Raw genomic sequence first — 22,234 nt, forward strand, 5'->3', positions numbered from 1 at the left:
GTAAGATATCCTCTGCTTCATCTCCCATGGAATATATCAATGTGTTCACCTGGAATGCCTCATCCTTTTTATCCAAACCCGACGCTACTCTGTACCTTTCGAATCGTCTAATCCATTTGGGCCAATTTTGGATGTCTCTGCAGTCAAACTTCTCTGGAGGGCTAATGCGAAATGCATCTCCAACGGCGTAAGCTGCAGAGGGTGGTCCCGCGCGTTCTCTCTCTTCTCTGGACATCTTACTTAAGCTGGCGCGTTGATTTACCTCCAAATAGCGGTGATTTTCCCTGAAAAGTTCATTAAACTGTCGACTATACTGTCACGTCGAAAGCTGAGTTGGTTTTAACATTAAACACTTCTGACACCATGTGGTAATTTGTACTATAGATGAACACAGACAACGGCATGTCTTTAGCCTGCTGGCATATTTACTGAACTGTTTCCATGACAACACAGAGATACATTTCTACGGCCCCAGGTACGGGGCATCCCGAGGGTCATACTACACTGTGTCTCGCTATCATCAGTCTGCTTTGTCGCTTAAGGATCCCAGCTCTTTGCTCCAGCCAGGCAACTGTAAATCTATCATCCAGTTTGTCTCCTCCCTGACATGTAAATAATGGAATAGTCCATCTCAGTGTCGCCGGCGCCGCCTGCCTGTCATTGTTCCGAGTCGACCGCCTGCTGATTATTGGTGTGAAGATTGTGGTGAGACCTCACTTGAACCTTGGGGTGTTGTGGTATTTTCTTCTGTTTCAAAGAGTATTCTACGTTTGCTGTGGATTCCCCCCAGGCTTCGTTGACGGGGCTGTGGCAGACTAAGCGGTCAGCTGAGGGTCAGGGAGCAAGCCGGTGACACCACACTGCTGGTTACCTGCTGTGGGAGGAACCAACTCAGCTGAGTGGCAGCACCCTCTAAGTGGGGGAGCGTGGAGGAACTTCGGACTTAAGCCGGGCTTGGAGACACAACGTGGAGAAAAGCAGTTGTTCTGCTTCAAGAGATATATCGTAGTAGAAGACAGTTGCCTTGCTTCCAGAGACATTTTAACTATTGAGACTTCAATAAATTCTTTGTTTTAAACTCACTTGACAAGCCTCTGAACTTTATTGGTGGGTGTGGTTTGCTCCTCGGGGTGGTAGGTTAAAAGAAGGGAATAACGCCCTCATCTCCTGGTCACACATGTAGTAAGTATAATGAATGATAGAGCAGTCAACTCTATAGAGCAGTTCCCATAATGAGGCAACAAAGAGCATTAGTCGATAGTTTTCACTCTATGAACTAGATTTATAAGATGATGACTGATTGGCAGATGCCCTAACCACTTATTGACAAGCATAAAAAAAACATCCTTCCATTAATTCTCCAAATTGTCCATCTTGTCCTAAGTGCGATCGTTGGGATGCTTGGGCTGTGGGAAGGGAAACAAGCTGGATGGATGGCCAGTCCATTGCATGGCTAGCAAGACAGCTAGACTTATGAAATCAGATGATGACTATTAGTGATAACTGAGCATTACAAAAAATGTACAATGAAATGTATATGCAAGTGATTTTATGAAACCAGATCAACTGTTTCATTTAAAAAAAAAGGACTCAAATGGACAAATATCTATATCTGTCTTTAACAGTATACAGTATTTTCAAAGGAATTAGTTTATCAGTAATGTTAAATAATTCTGCATCTGGTAAATAAAAATAATTTTGGTCAAAGCTCTTAATTGGTCAAAGCATAAATATTATAGATTCGGCAGTTCTTACAATCATAGGCTACACAATGTTGTGGCGTTTTCAATGATTCACTATGCTTACGGTTGAAATGTGAATATTTATTTTTGAATGAGTTGAGAAACAGAGAGAAAACGTGAGCTTTAGGACACGTCTCTGCTCAACTCTACTTATGGGAATCGTGTCACATTTGCTTCAAAAGAAGTACTGAACAAGCCAGTGACAAGGGATGGGGAAAGTCAAGTTTTCGTCTGCTGAGAACATTTATTTCACTCTTTTCCATTCATCATCAAATTTCTTCCTCTGGTTTCTGAATGCAAAACATTCAGTCACCATATGGCAAATATAAACCTGCCACAACCATTATATTATGCTTGATGTAAACACAGAACAACTTATGACACCACACATTTCTAAACTTTGAATGATTAAAAGATGTTCTGAGTTCAAAGCTCTATGTAGATTTTCACAAAATTATTTAGACTCATCCTTGAGTTTGTAAACACAAACAAATTTTAAAAAGTTGATATCCTTTCTAACCTGTAGCATATAAAATAATAATAAGAAAAAAATAAAAATAAGAATAAAATCAATATATAACAGCTTGATAGAAATCACCTCGGTTATGACTGTAAGCTCGGTTCCCTGAAGAGGGAACGAGACACTGCGTCAATTGACGCTAAGGGAACGCTTCACGTGATGACGTCTTGAAGCATATGTAAAATCAGTCCAATGGTGTGACGGAATGTCAGAGGCAGGTGACGTCATGAACCAGGAAACTATAAAGCCTGCCCAAAACAGAGCCGCACTAGCTTCGTAAAAGTCTGAAGTAGTTGCTGACAGGCATGTAGGAGATATGGCAAGTTGATGCAGCACTCAGGGAACCGAGGTTACAGTCGTAATCGATTGACGCTAAGTGAACGTCTATACCAACGCCACCATAGCGATAAGTATCTGTCCAGTGTGAAATCGCGACTAGGTAATAGTAAAGCACTTTTTTGTTGTTGGGACTACACCACTGCTGTATATGGTAATAAAATTTGGCCGAAGGTGTAGAGGCTGCTGAATTTATTTATTTATTTCTGTAATTGAGAGTATACTGTATTGTGTTGCATACCGTTCATATTCAATTAGTTGGTATTTGAACATTTCTTTTTACTTTTAATCTACTGTAAGATCACTTTACAGTTATGTAACTAAAATTAATTTTCCCTAAAGCACATTGATGTATTTTACGGTCTCTGCATTCATTCATTAATGTTGTATAATGTAAGCTGCAAAATGATTCCTGAATAAGAGGTTTTTGTAATCTCACTAGTGTTCACAGGGCAGGAAAGTAGTCTGTTTATTTGTTTTTGTGTGTCATCTGAAGCCAAAGCTTAATTCGGACAAAAGACAATATATGTTTTGATGTGACAATTTGAGGTTTGTGCAAGTTTATGTGTAGTTATGAGATTGTGTTTATAGTTGTGAGAAAATGGTGAATTGTTTCATGAATTGTGTATTAGCAGTCGAGCAAAACTGTATATCATATATTTTGTAATAACAGCTGCTTGTTTGTGTTCTTCATTTCATTTCATTCTTTTTTCCTCATTATTTCACCATGCTTTCTTTGAAATGTAGAGTAAACAGTCAGCTATACCTGCCATATATTCTCCATGTCTTGTCAGGACTTTTGTTGTATTTCCTGTCCTAGTGCCATGTTTTGTAGTCCTTTGTAGTTTTTCTTGTTGATTAGTTCCTGATTGTTCCCCCTGTTCGCCCCTTGTATACACCCCAGTGTTTCTCATGTTCTTTGTCTGGTGTTGTCCTACATGGATGTTATGTGTGCTTTTTTTTTTTTTTTTTAATAAAATAGTCACTGCATTTAGATCCTCCTCTCTGTCCTTTCTAAAGTGTTAACATTCTATAAAATTCTTTCCTTTCAACACACTTCTTAAAACCCTTCAATATGAGCATTAGCATTTTCCTTCAAATCCCCATAAAGCACAAACCACTGCATATTTGCAAATCTATGCGTTTGTGGGTCATATGGAGGATGTTTTGCATACATACTGTAGCTCTACTAAAGCTGACTAAGGCACATTAATTCGAAATCCCTTTTTAGACACGACAGGGCATGATATGATAATTAAACATTAACAACAGCCCCGACTCATTAATAATTTACAGCCAGCAAAGGTCCATCTTAAGACATTATAAAAAAGTGGACATATCGATACTGCAAACATCCAAGCTGGAGTTCACCTTATTTAAATTCTCCACAGCGGTGCATGTTTGAGAGACCCTCTGGGGGAAAAAAGCAACCAACCTGTGGCCTCACTGCTTATTCCTCGATTCCACCTGTGCCAGAGCCTCTTGGAAGAGGAAACAGTTTGTCATCTTTCATTATTGATAGTTTGATTGAGAGGAGCACGAAGAGTGTACTCTCTGCCTTGCCGGATCAGCTCTGGGTTAATGCATAGCAGAGTCAGGAGGGAGAGTGTTTATTTTTATACCCGTGCCTTTGTTTGTCCAAAAGAGGACGCCATCTGAGACAACAGTTTGTAGACGTTCCATCTTATGTGTAACCGTTTAGAGGAGATTTGGGGGTGAGTTATGATATTGACTATTTCACTAGACGTCCAGCAACCAAGCTCGATTTTAGTCTCTGTAGTGTTGATATTTTATCTGTCACCGCTACAGCTTTTGGCCATTGTGTCACGTTTTGCATTTAAAGGGAATGGGAGATGAGACTCTGATTGGTTTAATGCACATTACGCCCAAAACACTCCCATTACTCATTAAGAGAATAAGAACAAACCAAAAACTAGCAAAAGTTGATTCGGACACGCCCTAAGTGCACTTGCGCCATGCGCTTTAGACCATGTGCTTAGATCATTAAAATAGGGCCCTGTGTGTTGAGCTGACAATAGTCAAACCTTCACAACTTGTCTCAGTTTGTTCCATTGTGCTCCATCTATCTGAAAAGTTCAGAGATTTTTTGTTGTTGTTAATTTAATAAATTTACTGAATTTTAGATTATTACACTGCGTCTACACTGGACGTGAGCAGCACAATATGGTGCATCAAAAGCAAACAGAACCCATTAAAATGCTGTCTACACTGGATGGTGCGAAGAGAAGGTGGCGGTTTTATGTGTGCTTGTGCTACACATCCAACAGAACAAATGGATTTGGAAGGTTTGCTTTGATGTGTCCAGCATTTTTTCCTATGTAGCTATCAGATTACAAATAACTATGTATATTTAAAGGAGCCGTATGTAAGATTGTGGCCAAAACTGGTACTGCAATCACTTTCAAATTACTGTAGAGCGGTGAATCCCCTCCCCCCTGACTTGAGGTTGCCAGATAGGCTGCAGGATCCAGCAGGAACGTAGGCTGCTACGTAGCTGTGGTAACTAGAGCAGAGCTGGCAACCCGGATGCTGAAACACTACTGACTTCGTGATTGGTAGATAGGTGGAGGGTGGCGCTTCAGGCCAAAACACAAGATGACAACATCAACATCAGTTGAGGGCTGCAACTTCACTTTTTAAATGACAATATCCTGGCCGTACTACTGTTGTCAGTGATATAAGTATTTGAAATGAACATGATTTCTTAATGTCTAGTGACATATCAGGGCCATTTTATGATTAATTGAAATGCATTTCTTACATACAGCTCCTGTAACGTATCTCTATTTACATATTGCATGTAAACATGATTTAAAAAAAATAAAATTAATGGCTTTGTTGTTTTGTGTAAATTAACTATAAAAATCTGACATTAATGGCGATCTTGAATCGACTAATTAGCCTTTTCCCGCCAGCGTTTTTTTTTTTTTTTTTTAAGTTGCCAGCCACCGCCAGCATTTTTGATCATTTTCACAAAAATGTATATGGTCCCCAGAATATTTTTGTTGTATGAATATCTGAACATGTAAAATGTCAAAAGAACAGTCCCTCTGCTTTTAAACAACAACAAACAAAAAAAATCATTCATGCATTCTTTTTTAATCAAAACTTGTATGTGAGTAAGATTCATTAAAAAAGCAACATTTTAAGCAAAAAGCTGAGAAAATCACATTTTTGTCAAAGACTACATCAGGATTGGATTCAGAACGATGATAAAAACATAGATGGAGTAGATCAAGTCCATCAACACTAAGGTTGCACAGTCCTATAGCTCGTCCTGGGTCGACATTTCATTCAGTAACATTGGGCAGTTTTGATTTATATGCTGTTTGATGTTGATGATCGCGTAATTTTACATATGCATATGATTACATATTATATTGCTTGTTTCCGCATCTTCGTCATATGTGTTTTGCTAATGAGATTCAGTACTCTTTCAGAAGATTTGTGATAGCGCCCCCGACCGTATAACAGTGAAAACATGGTAAGCTTGAAAATTTCGTCAATGGCTTTCTCACAAATGATGGACATTCATATATTGCAAGGTGCCACCACGTAACAGTTTCAGGAAACAGTCGTGACTAATTTGCTATATGCAGTTTTATGTTTTCTGAAAGTAAGGGACCACCTTACTTTGGCCAAATCAATAACGAAGTTTGAAGCGGGGCTGTAAATCAAAAGCTTCTTCACACTTTCCACCCAATATCATTAGCGCCTTCATTTTCAACACAGTCTGTCAGTGCTGTGAACCATTAACACATATCTTTCACACACCCCAAATAGAAGCTTTCCCATAGCTAACCTTGTCCTCACTGTGATAGCAAGTGTGACATAAAGTTTAACTTTTAATTAAAGTTAAACTAAGAACTTTGACACTGATATCAACAATAAATACAAGAATGATGTAAGACAAAATGGCTGCAAAGTTCAGGTTAAATGACTGTGAATCAGGCAATTATTGAGCTTGGACTGAGTGAATGAAACCTATTCATTACTTTCAGCTGATTACAATCATCTTTAAAGTCTGTGTGAACTGAGAGTTGTGACGACTTAACATCAGTATTGTGACAAATGTAATAGTCACGGATTAATTGTTCACCACATGACTAGTAATGTGTGCTAAGGGTCATTTCTGATTTCATGTGGACTTTAAGACTGTGATTTGCAGTGTTATTGGAAAATCTGACATTATACAGCACAATACACATAGGTAGCAGTGATGTTACAGAGGCAGTGGCATTTACCTCAGTCCATAAAGAACAGTGCCATCTGGGTGGAGCCGAATCATTCGGTTCTTCACCGTCACACCGTGCAGGAAAGACTTCTTGTCATTCAGGAAGTAGGTATCTGGGAGCCATAACTGATCAGCCACACGGTTGTCCAAAGTGAGATTCAAAGCCATCTCAGCGTAGGCCAACCGTTTGTCCCTCCAGCTTTGTTGGAAATACATGGTGATGGTGTAGTCCTGCAAAGAGCACAGAAAGAGTCTGAGATTGAGAATTAAGGTGTATTCAAAGTACTTATTAATATTATTATTTTAGATTTTTCCTTTCAAAGAAAATGTACTTTAAATTTAGTCAACATTTCGTCATGTCATTGATTTTGATCCAATTTACTCTGACTGTATTTACTCTTACACGATAATTATACATTTTTATTTAATAACACCACCCCTAATTGAGTATTATGTTTCAAATTAATTTTAGGATAATAAATAAGAAACTTTATGCCTCAATATTTGTTTGATCTGGTTTGACAGCATTGTAACATCTAGGACAGCAAACTCATTATAAAACATTTTTTATTGAATGAGAAGGTAATGCAAACATTATAAAATGGATTAAGATGTGTACCAATTTTTATATTAATTAAGCAGCAAAAATACTGCTTTGATAGGATTAGGTCCATTGACTTTTAGGTCCAGTGACTTTTGGATGTAGGGCAAATACGATTGGCTAAGGAGGCCACTCTAAAGATCCACTGATATGACTCATCGCTGCTTCAACGCTAACTGAAAACTGGAACGGCATCTCTAATAATACAGCATTCTGCACAGAAACTAGTATAATGCAATAAGCCTACATTTAGTTGTGGATGCTGGATGATTTAAGGAAATGGTTAGCAAAGAGTTTGACTTCATATTCATCCACATGGCAAGGCCCCTGTTTACAAACTGTAATAGAAGCAATAAAATATTTCATAGGGCAATTTCATATATTTTGTACAGTTGATGACTGATAAATAAATAATCATAAACAAATTATGAATGTAACAACTACAAGGGCGAATCAAACACAAATGAATCTTCCAGAATATTAATTCAAACAGAATATTAATTCAAGATTTGGTCAGGACTTCTATCCTCATCCATCTTGTCACGGGATCCAGGCGCCGACCAGTCTGACTAATTACAGCCCCAGCACTAACACATAACTGGTCAAAGCTAGCTTTGTTGCCAAATTACTGATTGGTTAAGAGAAAGACAGAGACCAAGGCATCACACAATGAATCATTCACAGTCTCCAGGAAGTCTGCGGACCAACGACTTTTATTGGTCAACTTTGATAGTTTGCAAGACTGATCGATACCAGCAGATGTTACTGAACCCCCACAACATTCCTGAACCCCTCCTCCTTGAGGACCTCTGAATGACCAAACCAGATTTCTCTTTTCTCTTCAAACCAGAGAACTGATTCTTACCAATAACTTTACATAAAATCATTCGAGAACAATTTTCAATGGACTTAGGATCAGACATCACGCAATTACAGAATTCGATGGTGTTTTACGTGTGTTGTTTCACCTGTGTGTGTTTTAATATGCTTTGATCCCATATAATTCATGTAATGGTTATAACTATTAGAGGTGTGAATGAAAGTGTGTACTGTTTCATATCAATGCTATCTTACGAACACAACTAGCAAGATGGTTGGAATTAAATCTGTGTAAAATGTTTCATATTCTGATAATTAGAAATCATGCCTAAACTGTTGCATCTGGTCTTTTAGTTTCATTAGAGAAACCCCCCAGGGAAGACATGATTTATGACTTTGCAAACAAAGCAACAGTCAGGACTTCACTGGTAGGGTAACAAACCTTTTTTGTTTTAAAAACCCTTTAAAAACCAGCGCAGAGTGTTGGGGGGAGGGAAGTTAGTTCGTTCAAAATGTTCTGATAGAGAAGAGCTATCCACGAGTGCAGAACAAAGACGGAGACGGCAGACGATGGTTTAGTAACCATGTAACGTTAACAGACGAGCAGATCAACCCAAATTAAGATCAGATGGGTTAGATTCAATCCCAGTCATCTAGCTGCTTTCCGTATCTTATTTTCTTTCTTTCTTTTGTGTTATTCTTCTTTTCCGATTGAAAGTCTGGGTTTTAAGTTAAGTTTTGCTGCAAAGTTTCGGTCCACGATTGATTCACGGCTGCAACGCACGCTTTCAACTCCAAAGACTTTTCATTCATCCACCAGCCACCACGTGACTGGTTTTCCCGAAGCTCTATCCAAGCACGAGGAGATCAACCAACGGACCCCGAAAACACCCTTTTTACCCAACAAAAGGGAACCCTCAAACGGAAACGCAAGTAGACTACCTCCAGACTTAAGCTGAACTGGTGTTTTTGATAATAACCTGTCTAAGAAACGATAGAAGGGTTAAATTAATGATTGATGGTTCGTTCAGGTCATGTCTTACAAGTGCATATAGAAATTCGGAATTTCCTTCCTCTTACCCTTAAACTCATTCTTCCCAAACTCATTCTTCTTTTTGTATTTCTTTCTTTCTTTCTTTCTGTAACCTGTATGAATGTGTGCGTATGCGTGTGCGTGGGTTTGTGTTAGATATTTTAGATAATTAGCTTTGTGTGTTAGTATATAATCAATAAAGTATTGTTCGTATTTGAAAAGATATTGCTTGTGTGTGTGCTTATCAGATTTATTGTCTTAAACTTCGATCTAAGTTACCGATGCTGTTACCCGTGATTTTCTTAATTTATTGTTAGCTGGAGATTAATTCTTTCTTGGCCAGGAAGATATTATAGTTCCTAGAGTTAATACTTGTTTATGCTTTCTGTTCATTGGCTGAACTGATAAAATGATCATACTATTGATTCTGCTACAGTAAATTCTGAAAATAATTAAAGATAATTAAAATATTAATTATTGATCATAATCCGTTATGAATAATAATTCAATATTCATAATCAATTATAACCAGTTATTATTGATTATTAATATTTCATATAGAGCTAATTTGCTACATGAAACACATAACAGTTTCAATAAATAAGATAAACAATCCTAAAAAGTAAAAGTATTGTATTTACTTGGAAAAGTGATACCCAACTTAATAATGTACAGCTGTGTACAACTATTTTACTTGGAACCAGAGGTGGACAAAGTACACAACTTCCTTACTTGAGTGAAAGTACAGATACTACTGGTCAAATATTACTCTGTTACAAATAAAAGTTGTAAAGACTGATTTTTACTTAAGTAAAAGTACAGAAGTACTTGTTTTTAAAAGTACTTAAGTATCAAAAGTGAAAAGTAAATGTCAATGCATTGTTTTATTATTGTTGCATTGTTGTATGTAATACTTACAGTACCTTATGCCTCTGAATATATGCCTGCCTACCTACCCTCATATCAATATCAAATTTATTTCTAGAACACAGTTCCAGTAGTGGGATTAAATGTGAGATTGAATAAGTGCACTTAATAACGTCCACAATAGTTTCGGACACCCAAATGGCTGTTCCCTCAAATAGTGCCCTGTTTAAAGTTTTTTGGCTTTTAGTATGAATATTTTAGCCTTCCTGTTATAAGCTAGTGTGCTCCAAAACAATGACACAATTTGCATTTAGAAGACCAAACCCAACATTGAAAATGATCACAGATTGATGTCAGAATCCAACGTCAGATTGACGTTAATCTCCAATGTTGGACAGACGTTGTATTGTGGTTGAAAATGAAAATCATGTTGACGTCAGAAACCAACATCAGTCGGGTTCTGACGTCAACTCGACTTTGATTTCCAACCAAAATGCAAGCCCTGCAACCAAAATCATCCCCTAACTAACATTACTACGTTCTACTCAAGGACCTTGACAGAAATGTAGTGGAGTACGATATTTGTCTTTCAAATGTAATGAAGTTAAAGTAAAATGTTTCCAGAAAAAATAATACTCAAGTTAAATACAGATACTCAAAAAGTATACTTAAGTACAGTACTCAAGTAAATGTACTTTGTTACTGTCCACCTCTGCTTGGAACAAATATATGAATTATACAAGCTCATAGCTATTGGCAACAATTATTTCATTTATAATTATTATATTATTACAGGCTTAAATTAAAATAGATTAAAAAAGGTCACAGAGAAAATTAAAGCACCATGGTACAATAATACTACGCATGTTCTAAAGAGAGAAACCCGTAATTTAGAGCGTAAATGGAAACAAACTAATTTAGAGGTCTTTAGAATCGCGTGGAAAGACAGTATGTCACGTTATAAAAAGGCCCTAAAAGCGGCCAGGGCTGAGCATCTCCGCAAACTAATAGAAAACAACCAAAACAATCCTAGGTTTTTATTTAACACCGTGGCTAGACTAACAAATAAACAGACGTCACCCGAACAAAATATCCCGTTACAGTTTAGTAGTAATGATTTCATGAACTTCTTCACTGAGAAAATAGAAAACATCAGAACCACAATTGTAAACGTTCAATCCTCAATCGCACCTTATAATTCAGCCTCAATTTTCCCCCCGCAAGAACAATTACAGTGCTTTACAACTATAGAACAAAAATAGTTAAATAAACTTATCACTTCATCTAAAACAACAACATGTTTATTAGATCCTATACCAACTAAACTACTGAAGGAAGTGTTACCTGTAGTGGAAGAGCCTCTCCTCAATATTATTAACTCGTCTTTATCTTTAGGTCATGTTCCAAGAACATTTAAACTGGCAGTGATAAAACCTCTCATTAAGAAACCACAATTAGACCCGCATAATCTAGCAAATTATAGACCCATTTCAAATCTACCTTTTATGTCTAAATTACTAGAAAAAGTTGTGTCCACTCAACTGGGCTCTTTCTTGCAAGAAAATGATATCTATGAAAAGTTTCAGTCAGGATTCAGGCCGCATCATAGCACTGAAACTGCGCTCGTTAAAATCACAAATGATTTACTCTTAGCTTCTGACCAAGGCTGCATCTCAATACTAGTTTTACTTGATCTAAGTGCTGCGTTCGATACTATAGATCATACAATACTCTTAGATCGACTACAAAATTATACTGGTGTTCAGGGACAAGCATTAAGCTGGTTTAGATCATACTTATCAGACCGCTACCATTTTGTCTATTTAAATGGAGAAAAATCGATTATAATTCCAGTAAACTATGGAGTGCCGCAGGGATCTGTATTGGGCCCTCTGTTATTCTCAATATATATGCTGCCACTTGGAAATATTATAAGGAAACATGGAATTAGTTTCCATTGTTATGCTGATGACACTCAAATATATATTTCATCACGGCCGGATGAAAACGCTAAATTATCCAAATTGACAGAGTGTGTTAAAGATATAAAAGATTGGATGACGCGTAATTTTCTTTTATTAAATCCAGACAAGACAGAGGTAATACTTATCGGTTCAAAAAACCGCCCACAGAACCTCTCACAATACAACTTTGACATCGTAGGATGTCCTGTTACTTTATCCTCTACAGTAAAAGACCTGGGTGTTATACTCGATTGTAACCTGTCTTTTGAAAATCATATTTCGTATGTTACAAAAACAGCCTTTTTCCACCTTAGAAACATTGCTAAGCTACGTAATATGCTATCAGTTTCTGGTGCAGAAAAGTTAGTTCATGCATTCATGACCTCGAGACTAGATTACTGTAATGCTTTATTAGCCGGTTGTCCTGCATCCTCAATAAACAAGCTACAGTTAGTCCAAAATGCAGCCGCTAGAGTTCTTACTAGATCAAGAAAATATGATCATATAACACCGATTTTATCATCACTACATTGGCTACCTATAAAGTTCCGTATTAATTATAAGGTATTGCTACTGACTTATAAAGCCCTAAACGGCTTAGCTCCAGTCTATTTAACGGATCTTCTATCACCCTATAATCCATCGCGCTCTTTAAGATCAATAAATTCAAGGCTTTTGGTCATACCTAGGATATCCAGATCAACCAAAGGAGGGAGAGCATTTTCACATTTGGCTCCAAAACTCTGGAATAGCCTTCCTGATACTGTTCGTTGCTCGGACTCACTCTCCCAGTTTAAAACTAGATTAAAGACGCATCTTTTCAGCCAGGCATTCATATAATATTGTTAATCTCACAGTTTCAAACTACAATCCGGCCTCTAGTTCATAAATGCCAGAGGAGAACTGGCCCCCGACTGAGCCTGGGTTCTCCCAAGGTTTTTTTTTTCTCCATTAGGTCACCTGATGGAGTTTTAGGACACCATTAGGCCGCTTGATGGAGTTTTTTCGGTTCCTTGCCACTGTTGCCTTTGGCTTGCTCAGTTGGGGATATTTTGGGGATATTTAATTTTATTCTATCAATCAATAAATTCCACTAGAAACAAACTTTGTTGTATTATTTTATTTTAATACTGTGAAGCTGCTTTGATACAATCTGTATTGTGAAAAGCGCTATACAAATATACTTGATTTGATTTGATTTGATTTAAATTAAAATATTCTGACAGTGAGACTGACTTGGTAACCACAGGTAAAACCATGCTGGCTACTTACTACCACTGTCAAATGATATGATATTGTGAATCTATATGTAAAAAAAAAAAGGTAAAAACGTCTTGGTTACATATGGTAACCCATGTTCCTTGAAAGAGGGAACAGAGACGTTCGTCGGAGGGATCCGACTTGAATGGGATCTTCGCAGAGAGACCAATCTACTTCGAGAAAAAGTAAACGAGCCAATGCACATTGGCATGTGATAATTGCGCCAGCTGCTTCTATCACGCAGCGCGGGTATATAATGAGCAGAAGGTGCAACACAATTTTGGTTTTCGCTGAGGAGCCGAGCCAGGGACCTGGCCGTCTGCAGCGATGGTACAAAAACATGGCAACAGGAGGAACGTCTCCATTCCCTCTTTCAGGGAACATGGGTTACCATTCGTAACCGAGACGTTCCCTTTCATGTCGGTCACTCCTACGTTCGTCAGAGGGATCCGACTTGAATGGTATCCCTACCAACATGCCATGCTGTTGGCCCTTCCAGTGCCCTGCATAAGCCTCACTTCTCTCCCATAGTTTGGGGCAGAAGCTTATGCGGGGAGTCCTGGCCACTGATGTTCCGCAAGACCCACGCAGTGAGAACATTGGATAACACTGGGAAAGCGTACCCTTCCCAGGGGAAGGAGAATGCTGCGGAAGCCACGACCTGCCCAAAGGGAGGTAACCTGTGGAGAATACACATATGGACTAGCCAAGGAGAGTAGTAAGACATATGGAAGTTTCTGGGGTGGTTCCAGCCTGATCCTAGAGGGGAAGCACACCGGCAGAGATGGCAGAGCGGGCTCTGCCAAGGGAAAAACACTGGCTAGGGTAGCCGTACCGTGGAAAATACACATATGGGGTTGCCATAGGGACCACTACATATAGACGTCCAGTCTAGCACAGGTTCCTCAGTGCATATGAGTGTTAGGCCTGGCGTCAGATGTTTCGCAACGTCTGACTGCCATAGGAGTGACGAAGGAACTCAACAGGGTTAGCCGTCTCCGGGGAACACACTGGAGCAAATAGACACACGTATCTAGCCGACCAGGCAAGAATGGCGTAGCAAGCCGACACTTGAGCAGGTTCCCTGTGCTACTGGCCACTTGGGGCGAGTATACGGGAAGATACCAGCTTTACACGAAGACTATAGAATCTAGCGAACGTGTTGGGTATCGCCGCAGCTCTATATATAAGGCGCCTTGAGCCAACACCCAGGAGGAAGCAACACTTTTAGTTGAGTGTGCTCACAATCCGAATGGGCAAGGCACATGTTGGGATTGATACGCCAAGACAATTGCATCCACTATCCAGTGGGCTAACCTCTGCTTGGAGACAGCCTTTCCATTCTGCTGGCCTCTGTAACAGACAAAGAGCTGGTCTGAGGTCCTAAAGCTTTGCGTTCTGTCCACGTATAACCGCAAGGAGCGGACGGGACAGAGAAAAGCCAGGGCTGGGTCTGCCTCCTTCAAGGGCAGCGCTTGCAGGTTCACTACCTGGTCTCTGAAAGGAGTGGTAGGAACCTTGGGCACATAGCCAGGCCAGGGGTCTCAGTACAACATGGTCTTCACCGGGCCCGAACTCTAGGCATGATTCGTTAACTGAAAATGCTTGCAGGTCCCCTACACTCTTGATAGAAGCCAGTGCCATCGGGAGCACTGTCTTTAGTGACAGGATCTTTAGCTCTGCTGACGGCAGCGGTTCGAAGGGAGGTCTCTGCAGTGCGCTGAGCACCAGAGACAGGCGCTAAGAGGGTATAGAGTGGGGACGAGGCAATTTAGTCTCCTTGCCCCCCTCAGGAACCTGATGATCAAGTCATGCTTTCCCAATGGCTTACCTTCAACTGCATCGTGATGCGAGGCAATAGCAGCGACATACACTTTGAGGGTGGAGAGAGACAGTTTTTGCTCCAGCCCATCTTGCAGGAAAGAAAGCACAACTCTGATCGGGCATCTTCGGGGGTCTTCCCATCGGTAAGAACACCACTCAACGAATAGATTCCATTTCAATGCATAGAGGTGCCTCGTAGAGGGTGCTCTAGCAGAAGTGATGGTGTCTGCCACCGCCTGGGGCTGGTCACCTAAAACCTTCGTGTCTCATCCAGGGACCAGACATGGAGTTTCCAGAGGCCTGGACGCGGGTGCCATAAGGTGCCCGTCTCTGAGAAAGCAGGTCCATCCTCAGAGGAATGGGCCATGGAGGGACTGTATCGAGGAGTACTAGTTCTGGGAACCAGGTCCGGTTGGGGCAATAGGGGGCCACTAACAGGACCTGCTCCACTTCCTTCCTGACTCTGCACAAGATCTGTGCAATAAGGCTCACTGGGGGGAAATGCATACTTGCGTAGGCTCCGGGGCCAGCTGCGTGCCAATGCATATGTGCCGAGGGTTCCGTCAGTCAGGGAGAAAACAACTGGCAATGTGACGTGTCTGGTGAGGCAAACCGATCTACCTGTGCGGTCCCAAAGCGCCTCCAAATCAGCTGGACCACCTGGGGATGGAGTCGCCACTATCCCGGAAGCGTAAGCTGTCATGAGAGCTCGTCGGCTGTACGATTGAGCTCGCCAGGGATGTGAATGGCATGAAGCGACCTCAGATGCAGCACCTTGAAGCGGCTGAAAACAAGACGTATTGCTAGCAACTCGAGGCAACTGATATGCCAATGCAGCTGAGGCCCCGTCCACAGACCCAAAGCTGCATGCCCGTTGTACGTGGCCCCCCAACTGGTGGCAGAGGCATCCGTGAAGACCACAGCATGCCTGGATACTTGTTCCAGGGGAACACCTGCCTGTAGAAACGAATGGTCCAACCAAGGGCTGAAGGTTTGGTGACAGTGTGGGGTAATGGAAACCCGGTGTATGTGTGCTCAATTGAAGCAACCCGAGCGGCGTTACTGCGGCTGCGGAGGCCATATGCCCCAGGACGTCTGAAAAAGTTTCAGTAGGACCGCTGTCCTGCGTTTGAACGAATTCAAGCAGTTAAACACCGACTGGACTCCTCGGTGAGGCGCGCTGTCTGGTTGACCGAGTCTAGCTCCATACCGAGATAAGAGAGTTTGCTCTTGTCCCAGTTGACCCGAAGCCCCAACAGACTGAGGTGCCCACAACCTTCGAAAGCAAAGCACAGGAAGGGCCTGTGTCAAGGAAGAATCGAGACGTGAAAGTACGCGTTTCAGGTCGATCGCTGCAAACCAATCTTGGAGACGGAGTCTCCAAGAGACTCCAATCTAGCTAGGCTCCGAGCGGGTCCAACGTATTAGCCACAGTAACCATTTTCTGGTGGCCACCAGAGAAGAGGAACTAGATCGGGGAAAAGACAAAGGGACTACCTCGTGTGAGGTACTCGAGTCTCAACCGCGCATCTAGAGCGCCGCACGACACGCTGGGTTGCCGTAACAACACGCGCTATCAGGCGGCAGCTCGACGGCACACGGCACGTTGAACGCTCAAGCCCTTGCGAGAAAGGGAAGAAGAACAACGTGCTGACATGGTCATGTTCTCCTGAGAGAACATGAAACACCCACAAACACAGTTTTAGCATGCTTACGCCCAGGCATGTGAGACAGTGACCGTGGCCGTCACATGAGGACAGGGAACGACCACATCCGGAAACACACAAGTGGAATGTCACACTCATGTAAGCTCTTTTAGGAAAATCAGCTCTTTCTATTTCTGAAGTGCACAGGGGGATGTCTGCGGCCAACAGTGGGAAATAGTGCAATCCACTGAGGCACTCAACCGAACCGCCACGCTCAGAGCTGTGAAAACAGCTGTTTTTTTTCTTTTTCTGAGGTGATCCTGCAGCAGCGCGCTGTGACACCAACACGAACGAGAGGGCTTCTTCCAAAAAGAACACCCAAAAAGTTGTCTCTTCTTTAGAAGTAAGACTGCTGGAACAGAACATGAATCAGCTCGGCTCGGCCCCGAAATGAAATGCAAAGATGAGTTGCACCTTCTGCTCATTATATACCCGCGCTGCAAGATAGAAGCAGCTTGCGCAATTGTCGCATGTTCATTGGCTCGTTTAGTATTGTGGTTTTCATTGCTTATTTTGACATACTAAAATGCACATGTAAAGTTCCCTTTTGAAGTGGAACATTGACGCTGCGTCTTGGCATTGTCGCTATGGGGAATGCCATCAGCATGACCAATGTCTGAGGCACATGTAACAAACGACAATAATCATTGGCAGACGGCAGTCCATGACATCATATGGAGAGAACCTGTGAGTATAAAAGGGCACCTGAGTTACACGTAATCAGCTTTATTGTCATCAGAAGCCACTTGTTTGTTATGCGTGTGTAAGATAAGAGTCTGTTGGAGTGTGTTCGTCTCTCGAGGGTGCTGGATGTGCTCCTTATGTTGCATTTGCAGTAAGAAGCTCTGTTCTTGCTTGATTTTCTCAAAATCTTAAAACGCTTAAAATCTAGCATTTGCACGGAATGTGTTTGGCTCTTGAGGGTGTTGTACTCATGGCAATGCATTCACAGTAAGAGGCTCTGTTATTACTCAATTCTCTCTGGAGAGATAAGAATCTAGCGTTTGACTCTCGAAGGAGCTGAATGGAGCTGAAGGTGTTTGCTCCACCCATGCTTGACTCTCTCTTGAGGGTTTAGAGTTGAGCATATGCACCTTGTGGTTTTGGTCCTGCGGCCACCAAGGGAGCAGGGCAGGATCATTTGTGGGAATTGTAGGCGAAGCATAGGAAGGAAACTGAAGGGGCCTTTTTCCCTTTTGGGCTTCTCCTGCTATGTTGCTTTCATGTTGGTTCAGGAAGCCACTCTGTGGCAGCTTCTGATCTAACTAATTAATGTGACTTGTCTAAGTCTGAGGAATTAAATGCAGAGAGAGTTAAGGCAGGTGTTATTTATATCCGCCTCCACTGTCCCACATATAGGTTTTTGAAGCTTTTATTCCTTCTATATCTCCACATTGAGGTGTCAAGATAATGGAGGAATTTATATTCGGCTCGTATAGTCTCTGCCAGTCTCTATTTATTCACATGTGGAGAGGCTGTGTGAGCAACAATATGTGAGAATGCCCCAGTTGACGAGCTGCTTGCAAGATATCTCTCCACAGGTGCTGTATCCACTTTGAAGGCTGCCGCCATGCCAATGGTGCAAGCACTTTAAGCTCCTGAGGAAAATGAATGTGCTCACTGTGATGAGGTAACTCCCCTCTTGCTTGACTTTTTAATTGTGGGATGAAAGTCAGGTGTTTGCACCTCGCGGTTCGAGCCATGAGTACCTCCAACAGCCTCAATTGTGGGGTCATAGGTGGGAAGAGGCAGATGTTTTCAAATGAGTCTGCCTTCTCTGCTTACTACCTAGTGGCTCATGGCAAGGCATATGCGGAGATAAGACAGGCCTGTGGGGCCCTGCACACTGTGAAATTTGTTGAAGGTTACCCTCTTAGCGTCGATGCAGGGTAAACAGAGTTATGTATGGCAATATATATTTCCTCTACTTCATTTACCTTCCTCCCCAATTACTGTTGAGTTTTGAAGTAGGGATGTATGCTCCCCTTTGGATGGGTGTTTTGATGGGTGCTCTACTATAGCCCCTGGTTTAACCCTTTCGCATGTACGATCACATCGGTGTGATCAGTCTAGGCTGGTCCCTGGAGCGTACGATCACAGCCTTGTCAAATTCTGGTGAGATAAGCCTGACATAGCTAAGGCTATGTATGGGATTTTTCCCTTAGAGCTCTGCTCTTGGGGCCATATAGGACTGAGGCCTATCCTGCAAGGAAGGGGGGCAGGTGTAACCTCCAGGACTTCCCTTGCTGTAGAGCACATAAGCTTGGGGATCTTTCCAAGTATCGGGGAGTATTGGTTTATAGTGCCACTAGATGAGTCACATGGGATGCGCTCATGGGGTTGACTTACTTCTGACTCCGACTGGGTAATCCATAGTCGATTTATGTTATGCTCAATATGTTTGTGAATATTCACAGCCTAGGGAGGCAGACATTCCCACAGCATGCCGTAATGGATATTGGTTCCCAATAGCATCAATACCAAGACACAGCATCAGAGTTCCACTTCGAAAGGAAACATCTCAGGTTTAGACTATAATCCTGGTTGCCTGAGAAGGGGGATGACATGCTATGTCTCATTGCCATAATTCGTGCCTGCCTGCGCATCTCCCTCAGACAAAAGTGTTGATGATATGTAACTCTGACACCCTTTTATACTCACGGGCATTATACGCATGTGACGCAAGGACTTCCATCTCCCAATGATTATTGCTGTTTGTTTACACGTTCCTCAGACACTGGTCACGTTGATGGCGCTCCCCATAGCATCAATACCAAGATGCAGTGCCTTGTTCCCCTTCTAAGGGAACCAGGTTTACAGTAACCCTAGACGAGGGGAAATTCACCCTTTTTATGCTGGACATTATGCTGAAAACTTCTCTCTGTTTACATACAGTATGCAGGGCTTCTCCAATCATTTGGTCTACTTGTCATCTCAAAATTCAATCAAAAATTTATGCATACAACCAAGAACCACACCCTACATATTTTCTTTGTCAGTAATATGTTACTCTCGGATGTACATCACATGAATGTGGAAAAAAGTAAAGGAGAATGTGGAAAAAGTAAAGGAAAACAACCTCATACTTGAGTGAATACTTTGAACAAATAAAAATACAAATATTCTGCCTGGAAAAGGATGGAAATTCTCCAGTGGCACCATATGGAGGTATTGCAGTTGGAAGAAAACATAGCATCAGATCTCTGTGTCTCTCTCCACATTCTCTCTTGCTTTTTGTCTCTGATATCTATCATTTTATGGCTCTCTTTTTCTAATAGCTCTGTTAAATAAAAGACACTTTCCACAAACAAGGTACCAAATAGAGCCTGAAAATATACTCCGCAAAAAAGAAACATCCTCAAGTTTCTTTTTATGTTATATTTAAATGAACATAAAAATATTTATCAAATGAGACATAAACTGAAGAAGTTTCACTGACATTTGACAAACAGAAATGGAATAATGATTCTGTGATTAAAGTGCATCTCATTCTCATCGTCTGCACCAGATTTGCCAGATCCTGTTGCGAGATGTTACCCCACTCTTCCACCAAGGCACTTGAAAGTTCTCGAACACATCTGGGGGGACATACAGTTACACATGGTTTGGCACTGCAAGGACAGTCAGCTAACCATCCTGTCTACCTTAGCACTGTAGTCTTACATTACGAACATTGCATTGCTCTGGCCATATCTGCAGGCCTCATGCCTCCTTGCAACAGGACTATTGCATGTTTACACAGGTGAACATGGGGGACCCTGGCCATCATTCCTCTGGTGTATTTTAGAGTCAGTGGAAAGGTCTCTTTAATGTCCTAAGTTATTGTAACAGTGAGCTTAATTGTCTACCGCCTGTAAACTGTTAGGGCCCTATTTTAACGATCTAAGCGCATGGTCTAAAGCGCACGGCGCAAGTTCACTTAGGGCGTGTCCGAATCCACTTTTGCTAGTTTAACGACGGGAAAAATGGTCAGCACGCCAGGCGCATGGTCTAAAAGGGTTGTCCCTATTCTCATAATGAGTAATGGGTGTGTGTTTGGGATTTATATGCATTAAACCAATCAGAGTCTCATCTCCCATTCCCTTTAAATGCTAGTTGCGCTCGCGCCATGGCAGATTTGCTATTTACATGACGGAATTTGATACTGGAAAGACCGAAGCCGTTTCCAGAGTGCAAACGGAACAGCTCGTCAAGTCAAGTCATCTTCATTTATATAGCGCTGTTAACAATGTAGATTGTTCCAAAGCGGCTTTACATTGATAATAGGAAAATAAAGTAACAGAGATTGTTTTGGCTTTATAGTAGCTCTAGAATAAAGTTATTGTCCAGCTAAAGTTAGTTTTTATTGATTCACTTCCGTCGCAACGAACATTAGTTATTAACTTTAACAGAAAACTCTTAAGTTCTTTCTGCGCAAACTTAGAAAAACGCGAACCCGTGAGAATGCTGATGGCGTGCACGTGTGTTACGAGTTCAGTCTATAGGTATGCGTGTTTGAATATATGTGAGCAGGTGTGTAGTCCTTCCCTACAAACCAACCCTCAACAAACTACTTGTCTGGCCTTAAAATTTATAATACAGAATTTTTATCGCTTCCGCGTAGCCACGCGAACCGGAAGTGCAACGGTAATCAGCTGGAGTGCCCTTGAGAGCCACCTGAGGGCACTCCACATCAGACTATCATTATTTACTCACAACTACATTTCCCATAATTCACTGCCCGGACTCATCATCCCTGATTATGAGGATTACGAAGTCTTCTGTTATAAACTGCATTTGGATCCTCAACCTTCGTGTCTCGAAGCAATTCATAACAGAAGATTTCGCAGGGAATGATGAGGTGAACCAGGCTTATATGGGGTGAACTAAACAATATAATGAGACACAGGTGAATGTGATAATCAGGGATGATGAGTCCGGGCAGTGAATTATGGGAAATGTAGTTGTGATTGAATAGGGCACTCCAGCTGATGACCGTTACAGGAAGTAAGTAATCAGCAATATTTTAAAATGTATACGATGTTTAATAGGGAGCCAATGCAGTGTTGACAGAACAGGGCTAAGATGGTCATACTTCCTGGTTCTGGTAAGAACTCGAGCTGCTGCATTTTGGACCAGCTGTAATTTGTTTATTAAGCATGCAGGGCAACCACCCATAAAAGCATTACAATAATCTAGCCTTGATGTCATGAACGCATTAACAGATTGTTACGCATTTGTCAATGAGAGCATATGACGTAATTTAGATATATTTTTAATATGGAAAAATGCGGTTTTACAGATACTAGACACGTGACTTTCAAATGA

General features: G+C 41.3%; 1 protein-coding gene across 1 annotated transcript in view; it reads right to left on the reverse strand.

Moving 5' to 3' along the window:
• gabrb4 (gamma-aminobutyric acid type A receptor subunit beta4) overlaps window positions 1–22,234 on the reverse strand; it is a 104,823-nt gene that overhangs the window by 38,650 nt on the left and 43,939 nt on the right. Inside the window, exon 4 of the mRNA XM_084136679.1 lies at window positions 6,864–7,084. Coding sequence (XP_083992805.1) covers window positions 6,864–7,084 — 221 coding nt within the window. The remainder of the gene's footprint in view (window positions 1–6,863; window positions 7,085–22,234) is intronic.

This window comes from Abramis brama, assembly GCF_963993115.1.
Source record: "Abramis brama genome assembly, chromosome: 15".
NCBI lineage: Eukaryota > Metazoa > Chordata > Actinopteri > Cypriniformes > Leuciscidae > Abramis > Abramis brama.